Below are 9,122 nucleotides of genomic sequence, written 5' to 3'. Positions count from 1 at the left end.
AGGGCCCTGTATCTCTGCTATATGTTATAAGGTAAAACGTGTGCTGCCTACCTTAAAAAATGCTACCTTAAGGCCACCTTTTGTAAGCAATGATGTATGAATGCAAGAGTGAAAATATTTTGGATTTCATGGTTCAATGTTGTGTGATGCTATAACTAAACTGACTTCAAACCAATCAAGAGAGAGACAGGGGTGTTCAGGTCGGATTGGGGTGTGTCTGCAGCCCTTTGCCTGGCTGTAGTCAGAACCATTGATTCCTTACCATTCATAAGCACTGAAATCCCAAGCACATCCCAAGTAAACTAAAACTGAAAACGGAAATGCCAAACTGATTTAGAATACTGTGTTTTTATTTGTGACCCTTAGAAGTGTCATCAATGCTTGGTTAGTTACATCAAATTGAAATACTGGTCAACCATAATTTAACAATAAACTGGAGACATAAATACATTCCCTTAATACACATCAATATCATATATAAAGGAAAAACAATTTCACAGCCATGTCTGAGCAGCCTGTAACACTGACTTCCGCTTTGTAGAAGTACTTAAGTTTAACATTTTTGACAAACCAAGCATTTAATAAAATATCAGCCCCTTCCACATGACAAATAGTGTTCTTTTAAATTACTAAATAAATATATTCACAGTCAAAGCATTGGCAGAATTCTCAAATATGGCAACATTTTTGCGCATTAAATTGCACATGTAGTAACCTTCTTTTTAACATAAGTACATCTTGAATCTTTACAATTAATATAAATATTAAATCAAACAAACATGACACTTCACGTTCCTGTTAGCTGCAGTGTACGTAATGTTGGTGTCATTTATAGTGTTATAGTATTAGAGGTAATTGTCTGTTTAACTTTATGTTCTGCACAAGAGTCCAATCTCTTCAAGTCTGGCAATTACTGAGGCCACTGTTATTCAAGATATGCAAAGCAAGTGTTTTTTGGATGGTAGATATTCTGTGATTTTACCCATCGGATGGGCATCATGTCATCTTCCTCCCTCTCATCACTGTCCTCATCACTTGATGCTTCATACACAGGCATTTCCAAGTCAAACCCGTCTGAACTCCTCTTCCCAGCCTCCTCCTTGGCCTTCTCACACAGTAGAGTGTTGAAACACAGAGTGCACACTCTGACAGGTTTTTTAGAGATGGCTGGGATGACAATCCTGCACTTGGAGCATGAGTTGCACACCACAAAGCCACACTGCCGGCAGTGGTGCCTCCGTTGCGTCACAGTGAACTTGTCCGCACAGCGCATGCAGATTTGTGAGGCTCGGTCAGGAATCCAGGTAGTTGCGAAACTAGTGGTGGGCTCCTTCCTCGAACTGATCAACTGCTGCTCCCTGCACTCGATAATGTGGCAGATCCACGCCTGCTTTTCCTTCTCGGAAGCAGCGGACATGTAGAAAGATTTCTTGGGCGTTCTGAGGAGCCACTGGTTTTTCATTTCCAGGCTATCCGCCAGATCTTCAATAACGATATCTTCCAGTGGGATGATGTGCTGGTTTTTGTACCAGAGCCTGTGGACCACGATGCTGCCGTACACTATAATGTCATTGAAGAGGAAGAACATCTTGGGCTGCAGGCTACGGCGACACAGCTTCATGAGCCTCCCCTCTCCCACCAGCACGCGCCCAGGCTTTGAAAGACTTTTACCCGACGGTGCAAAGGCTCTCTCCACGGCAGCAATGCGCAGAGCGTTATCCTCTGTGAATGCTAAGCGGGGTGCCATGGCTACAGTTTCTTCAGTGTCTAAAATGTAAAAACAGATTGAGGTTAATTATTACTGTACATAGGTTTAGCAGTAAAAGCAACCAAAAAAGCAAGTCAAAATTTAGAAACTATAGAAATATAACAACATGAAATCTAAATCACACAAACTCCTCAAAATTGCCCCGAATGCAAGGTCGGGTCAACATTTGAGTGAAAAAAAACAAAACAAACAAACAAACAAAAAACTTAGAAAACTTAGAAATACTGGCCTGTTTTCTGATAAGCAAAATATATTTATTACTTTATTACCACTATAAAATCCTGTGGAGATAACATATTTGGTGAATTACTTGTATTCAAGTTGCTACTCCTGCTATAAATCACTGAAAGAGATCACTGTTATATTTATGGTAGATATTACTTATACACAGATGTATAGAAAAAAAATGTTCTTACCTTCTTTGCAAAATATCTGAATTGTTCCTTGTTTTTATTCAGACTGAAGATGTTAATTTAGTGCTATGTGTGCAGTGCTCATTTCAAGTTGCAATGCTGCTGAAACTCACGGCAAGGGTTTATGTAGTCGTCTATTTCCTGGTTTGGGGACTTCCAGTAACCACAGGACACTGCAAACCTTCCTATCAGACAGAAATTCCTTGAACTGCCGGTTTATCAAGAAAATATTTTCAAGAGTGCAGCGTCAACACCCATATGGTACGTGTTTTTTGACATCACGAATTACAGCATTACAACAGGCAAGGATAGCCGTACTGCAAATCTGACTCAACTTTAATCAAGAAACAGGTGCGTTTCAATAGCATACAGAATAGAATACCTAAGCGATAAGGCAATATAAAGTAATAGAAGCCATCAAGCATATCAAGTGTCTTTTAGGTAAGCAAAGAACAAAAGATATACATCAAACCCCTCCAAATAGGTTTAAAGAGGCCTACAGTTCTCTATTCAATTTTAATTATGGAGCAGCTATCCTTATAGCAATTTTTAAAAAGTAACTCATACCAAAACAAATAACAGCTGTAGCAATAAATAAATAAATAAATAATCTGCAGAGTGAAGCACACATAAATGTTTTCTCATGCTTATATACCCCACATCTACAATATATATATATTTTTTACCAAAGTGCTTAAATAATCTACACTTTGCTTTTACCGTGGTTTGCTAACTTTATTAAGGGTTTAGCATGATATTGTAGCGTGCACGGGGAAAGGCAGCAGCAGGGCTAGTAGGTGACGGAATTACAATCTGAAAAAACGACATAAACCCAATATACGCTCCTTGCAAAGGAACCCGCCCGGGTCGCGCCCGCCCTCCGCCTGTGTGTGAGAAGATTTTTTTTTTTTTGTTACAACATTGCACTGCAGTTTGTTATTATTAGCAGAGTTAATTAGATTTTGGTTTATAATAAATAAGTATAGGACTCTGCACCTTATCCGGTTTTATTGGTGTTATATACTGTGCACAATGCAGTTTACACCCTTTTAATTTACCAAACGTTTGACTAACCTGGGAAAGTACCATTAGACCAGCCTTAGCTGTCATTTGAAACAGGTTCAACATGAATTTCCCAAGTCTTGTTAACTGATTTGTTATCTTCTTTCAAGGATATTTTATTTTATGCTGGCAGAACTATGAGGAAAAGAAGTAAAGAAAAAGTTCCTTGCGTAATCTACTTTTTTTTTGTTTGATTTAAAAAAAAAAAAAAAAACCTTTGACCAACCTGGGAAAGTACCATTACACCAGCCTTAGCTGTCACTAGCTGTTGGTTGAAACAGGTTCAACATGATTTTCCTGTGTGTTGAGTGCTTCCGGAAATAACTGAAGTATTCTTTGAAGGATATTTCATTTTATAGAAATATGAGGAAAACATAAGACATAACAAAAAAGTACCTTGTACGGACAGCAAAATGGATTATGTAATCTAGTTCATGTTTTGTTTGATTTCCTTGTTTACTTTTTTGCGTTTATTTGGGGGTGGGGTCGGGTGTTGACTCAGGCAGAGGTGAAATTGCAGGTAGGCTATATTGCAAAGGGAGTATTCTTAACATTGGGTTGGTAGATGACGTTTACAATTAGACATGCTTACAATTCAAAGGTAGAGTGCAGCACACAGTCACGTTAAAGAAGTGCAGTTAACATATTTATTGACTGGTGAAATACAATTCAAACCTGCTGACTTCAAATATTTTTACAAAACAAACATTAAACTTTAAAGCTACAGTGTGCAGTGCAAAAGCACATAATGAAAAACCATGTAGGTAAAAAACGCTTGAATAAAAGTCGTTACATTTAAAAAAATATAGACTTTACATAATCTCTGTAAGTAAGTAAGAAATGGCAGTGTCCAGTGCGAAAAAATAACACAAAATAATAAATTAACACCCAAAATGTTCAATAGAAAAAAAAATGCCTGAGTTACAAGCTCTTGTGGTATCTAAAAATATCAAAAATGAAATCCAAAATAGGGATTGTAGTGTAACAGGAAATCAGACTGAGGAGTCTGTATCATCTGATCCAAAACCGCCAAACTCTTCATCTTCGTTATCTGAACTGTAATGTTTGATGATACAGAAGCGGTTTGCAATTGCCTTCTGGATTTGTTTAGAGTTTTCTCTCATAGCCCTTTCCCTGCCAAGGGCTACCCCTGAGGCAGCAGGTGATTTCCTTTTAGGGTTTTCTCCCTTACCCTCTGCTCATCCAAGGGCTACCCACAAGGCAGGTGGGGGGCTGATGTTTATTTGATGGCGACCTCTATCTGCCATGTTATAGAGTTGTCAAAAGGAATATGAGACTTTTTCTAAGTGCAATAGTGCCACCTGTTGCCCCATCACTCCCCGGTAATTCTACAGCTTGTGGTCCGCGGCTGCTTATTTGTCAGGTTTCCCTGCTTATTTCACAGCTAGCCACTATATCTAGAGGTTGTTCGCTATCTGCCACCTGCGACGCGTCCACTAGCATTAAGCTCTGCCCTGGACGTTTTTATTTAGAGAAACATTCTTTAGCACAAGCTATTGACAATATCTGAATCTGGAAGTGTATGAATGCCGTAGTCTGTGCATGAAACGTAACTTTTCCTTGTGGATAGTGCAAGGATATAGTTCATGGTGATCAGCTTTTTATGATATTGATGGCTCTCACAGGCTTGTTCACAGTTAACAAGATAATTTGGCTAACAGACAAGTGGTTAGCCTGGTGGTCAATGTGATGGTTTACCTAAGGTCAGTGCCTCATGATTTCTCACGCTTTTAATCATACTTCTGTGTGTTTATGACTGAGGCAGCACACCATACGTCATTAGCATTTTACAGTAATTTAATACTGATTGTAGTATTTAATATAAGACCCTAGGTGCCCTATTCAAACAGCGTAGGAGTTATTTAAAGTTATTTGTATTATTATTATTATGTTTTATTACTATTTATATATTGTTCACAATAATAAATCATTAGGCTGTTATTGACTTCTTTAAATGACCCATGGGTTAAAGCTTTGGGTACAGAGCCCAGTATCCTTGCTGTATTTTATAAGGTACAGCATGTGCTGGCTACCTTAAAAAAAATGCCAGGAGGCATTTGGTCCAGTGGTTAAAGAAAAGGGCTTGTAACTAGGAGGTCCCCGGTTCAAATCCTACCTCAGCCACTGACTCATTGTGTGAGCCTGAACAAGTCACTTAACCTCCTTGTGCTCCGTCTTTCGGGTGAGACGTAGTTGTAAGTGACTCTGCAGCTGATGCACAGTTCACACACCCTAGTCTCTGTAAGTCGCCTTGGATAAAGGTGTCTGCTAAATAAAACAAATAATAATAATACAGGGCCCTGTATCTCTGCTATATGTTATAAGGTACAACGTGTGCTGCCTACCTTAAAAAATGCTACCTTAAGGCCACCTTTTGTAAGCAATGATGTATGAATGCAAGAGTGAAAATATTTTGGATTTCATGGTTCAATGTTGTGTGATGCTATAACTAAATTGACTTCAAACCAATCAAGAGAGAGACAGGGGTGTTCAGGTCAGATTGGGGTGCGTCTGCAGCCCTTTGCCTGGCTGTAGTCAGAACCATTGATTCCTTACCATTCATAAGCACTGAAATCCCAAGCACATCCCAAGTAAACTAAAACTGAAAACGGAAATGCCAAACTGATTTAGAATACTGTGTTTTTATTTGTGACCCTTAGAAGTGTCATCAATGCATGGTTAGTTACATCAAATTGAAATACTGGTCAACCATAATTTAACAATAAACTGGAGACATAAATACATTCCCTTAATACACATCAATACCATATATAAAGGAAAAACAATTTCACAGCCATGTCTGAGCAGCCTGTAACACTGACTTCTGCTTTGTAGAAGTACTTAAGTTTAACATTTTTAACAAACCAAGCATTTAATAAAATATCAGCCCCTTCCACATGACAAATAGTGTTCTTTTAAATTACTAAATAAATATATTCACAGTCAAAGCATTGGCAGAATTCTCAAATATGGCAACATTTTTGCGCATTAAATTGCACATGTAGTAACCTTCTTTTTAACATCTTTACAATTAATATAAATATTAAATCAAACAAACATGACACTTCACGTTCCTGTTAGGTCCAGTGTACGTAATGTTGGTGTCATTTATAGTGTTATAGTATTAGAGGTAATTGTCTGTTTAACTTTAGGTTCTGCACAAGAGTCCAATCTCTTCAAGTCTGGCAATTACTGAGGCCACTGTTATTCAAGATATGCAAAGCAAGTGTTTTTCGGATGGTAGATATTCTGTGATTTTACCCATCGGATGGGCATCATGTCATCTTCCTCCCTCTCATCACTGTCCTCATCACTTGATGCTTCATACACGGGCATTTCCAAGTCAAACCCGTCTGAACTCCTCTTCCCAGCCTCCTCCTTGGCCTTCTCACACAGTAGAGTGTTGAAACACAGAGTGCACACTCTGACAGGTTTTTTAGAGATGGCTGGGATGACAATCCTGCACTTGGAGCATGAGTTGCACACCACAAAGCCACACTGCCGGCAGTGGTGCCTCCGTTGCGTCACAGTGAACTTGTCCACACAGCGCATGCAGATTTGTGAGGCTCGGTCAGGAATCAAGGTAGTTGCGAAACTAGTGGTGGGCTCCTTCCTCGAACTGATCAACTGCTGCTCCCTGCACTCGATAATGTGGCAGATCCACGTCTGCTTTTCCTTCTCGGAAGCAGCGGACATGTAGAAAGATTTCTTGGGCGTTCTGAGGAGCCACTGGTTTTTCATTTCCAGGCTATCCGCCAGATCTTCAATAACGATATCTTCCAGTGGGATGATGTGCTGGTTTTTGTACCAGAGCCTGTGGACCACGATGCTGCCGTACACTATAATGTCATTGAAGAGGAAGAACATCTTGGGCTGCAGGCTACGGCGACACAGCTTCATGAGCCTCCCCTCTCCCACCAGCACGCGCCCAGGCTTTGAAAGACTTTTACCCGATGGTGCAAAGGCTCTCTCCACGGCAGCAATGCGCAGAGCGTTATCCTCTGTGAATGCTAAGCGGGGTGCCATGGTTACAGTTTCTTCAGTGTCTAAAATGTAAAAACAGATTGAGGTTAATTATTACTGTACATAGGTTTAGCAGTAAAAGCAACCAAAAAAGCAAGTCAAAATTTAGAAAGTATAGAAATATAACAACATGAAATCTAAATCACACAAACTCCTCAAAATTGCCCCGAATGCAAGGTCGGGTCAACATTTGAGTGAAAAAAAACAAAACAAACAAACAAAAAAAAAAAAAAACTTAGAAATACTGGCCTGTTTTCTGATAAGCAAAATATATTTATTACTTTATTACCACTATAAAATCCTGTGGAGATAACATATTTGGTGAATTACTTGTATTCAAGTTGCTACTCCTGCTATAAATCACTGAAAGAGATCACTATTATATTTATGGTAGATATTACTTATACACAGATGTATAGAAAAAAAATGTTCTTACCTTCTTTGCAAAATATCTGAATTGTTCTTTGTTTTTATTCAGACTGAAGATGTTAATTTAGTGCTATGTGTGCAGTGCTCATTTCAAGTTGCAATGCTGCTGAAACTCACGGCTAGGGTTTATGTAGTCGTCTATTTCCTGGTTTGGGGACTTCCAGTAACCACAGGACACTGCAAACCTTCGTATCACACAGAAATTCCTTGAACTGCCGGTTTATCAAGAAAATATTTTCAAGAGTGCAGCGTCAACACCCATATGCTACGTGTTTTTTGACATCACGAATTACAGCATTACAACAGGCAAGGATAGCCGTACTGCAAATCTGACTCAACTTTAATCAAGAAACAGGTGCGTTTCAATAGCATACAGAATAGAATACCTAAGCGATAAGGCAATATAAAGTAATAGAAGCCATCAAGCATATCAAGTGTCTTTTAGGTAAGCAAAGAACAAAAGATATACATCAAACCCCTCCAAATAGGTTTAAAGAGGCCTACAGTTCTCTATTCAATTTTAATTATGGAGCAGCTATCCTTATAGCAATTTTTAAAAAGTAACTCATACCAAAACAAATAACAGCTGTAGCAATAAATAAATAAATAAATAATCTGCAGAGTGAAGCACACATAAATGTTTTCTCATGCTTATATACCCCACATCTACAATATATATATATTTTTTACCAAAGTGCTTAAATAATCTACACTTTGCTTTTACCGTGGTTTGCTAACTTTATTAAGGGTTTAGCATGATATTGTAGCGTGCACGGGGAAAGGCAGCAGCAGGGCTAGTAGGTGACGGAATTACAATCTGAAAAAACGACATAAACCCAATATACGCTCCTTGCAAAGGAACCCGCCCGGGTCGCGCCCGCCCTCCGCCTGTGTGTGAGAAGATTTTTTTTGTTTTGTTACAACATTGCACTGCAGTTTGTTATTATTAGCAGAGTTAATTAGATTTTGGTTTATAATAAATAAGTATAGGACTCTGCACCTTATCCGGTTTTATTGGTGTTATATACTATGCACAATGCAGTTTACACCCTTTTAATTTACAAAACGTTTGACTAACCTGGGAAAGTACCATTAGACCAGCCTTAGCTGTCATTTGAAACAGGTTCAACATGAATTTCCCAAGTCCTGTTAACTGATTTGTTATCTTCTTTCAAGGATATTTTATTTTATGCTGGCAGAACTATGAGGAAAAGAAGTAAAGAAAAAGTTCCTTGCGTAATCTACTTTTTTTTTGTTTGATTTAAAAAAAAAAAAAAAAACCTTTGACCAACCTGGGAAAGTACCATTAGACCAGCCTTAGCTGTCACTAGCTGTTGGTTGAAACAGGTTCAACATGATTTTCCTGTGTGTTGAGTGCTTCCGGAAATAACTGAAGTATTCTTTGA

At 38.6% G+C, this 9,122-nt stretch overlaps 2 protein-coding genes across 2 annotated transcripts; both read right to left on the bottom strand.

Moving 5' to 3' along the window:
* Positions 1–329: 329 nt before the first annotated feature.
* On the bottom strand, positions 330–2,381 carry LOC117425422 (pleckstrin homology domain-containing family F member 1-like). Its single transcript, XM_034042350.3, has 2 exons — positions 2,185–2,381; positions 330–1,767 (listed from the first exon to the last, which is right to left on the bottom strand). Exon 2 carries the CDS (start codon positions 1,745–1,747, stop codon positions 926–928), a length of 822 nt encoding a protein of 273 aa, XP_033898241.1. The 5' UTR covers positions 1,748–1,767; positions 2,185–2,381; the 3' UTR covers positions 330–925.
* A 3,498-nt stretch (positions 2,382–5,879) lies between these two features.
* On the bottom strand, positions 5,880–7,890 carry LOC117963605 (pleckstrin homology domain-containing family F member 1-like). The gene is made up of 2 exons (XM_034904321.2): positions 7,724–7,890; positions 5,880–7,310 (listed from the first exon to the last, which is right to left on the bottom strand). The coding sequence occupies exon 2, from the start codon at positions 7,288–7,290 to the stop codon at positions 6,469–6,471; it is 822 nt and encodes a 273-aa protein (XP_034760212.1). The 5' UTR covers positions 7,291–7,310; positions 7,724–7,890; the 3' UTR covers positions 5,880–6,468.
* Positions 7,891–9,122: the final 1,232 nt, after the last annotated feature.

Source organism: Acipenser ruthenus, chromosome 20 (genome assembly GCF_902713425.1).
Source record: "Acipenser ruthenus chromosome 20, fAciRut3.2 maternal haplotype, whole genome shotgun sequence".
In the NCBI taxonomy this organism is placed as follows: domain Eukaryota; kingdom Metazoa; phylum Chordata; class Actinopteri; order Acipenseriformes; family Acipenseridae; genus Acipenser; species Acipenser ruthenus.
This window is presented reverse-complemented; position numbering and strand designations above follow the sequence as displayed.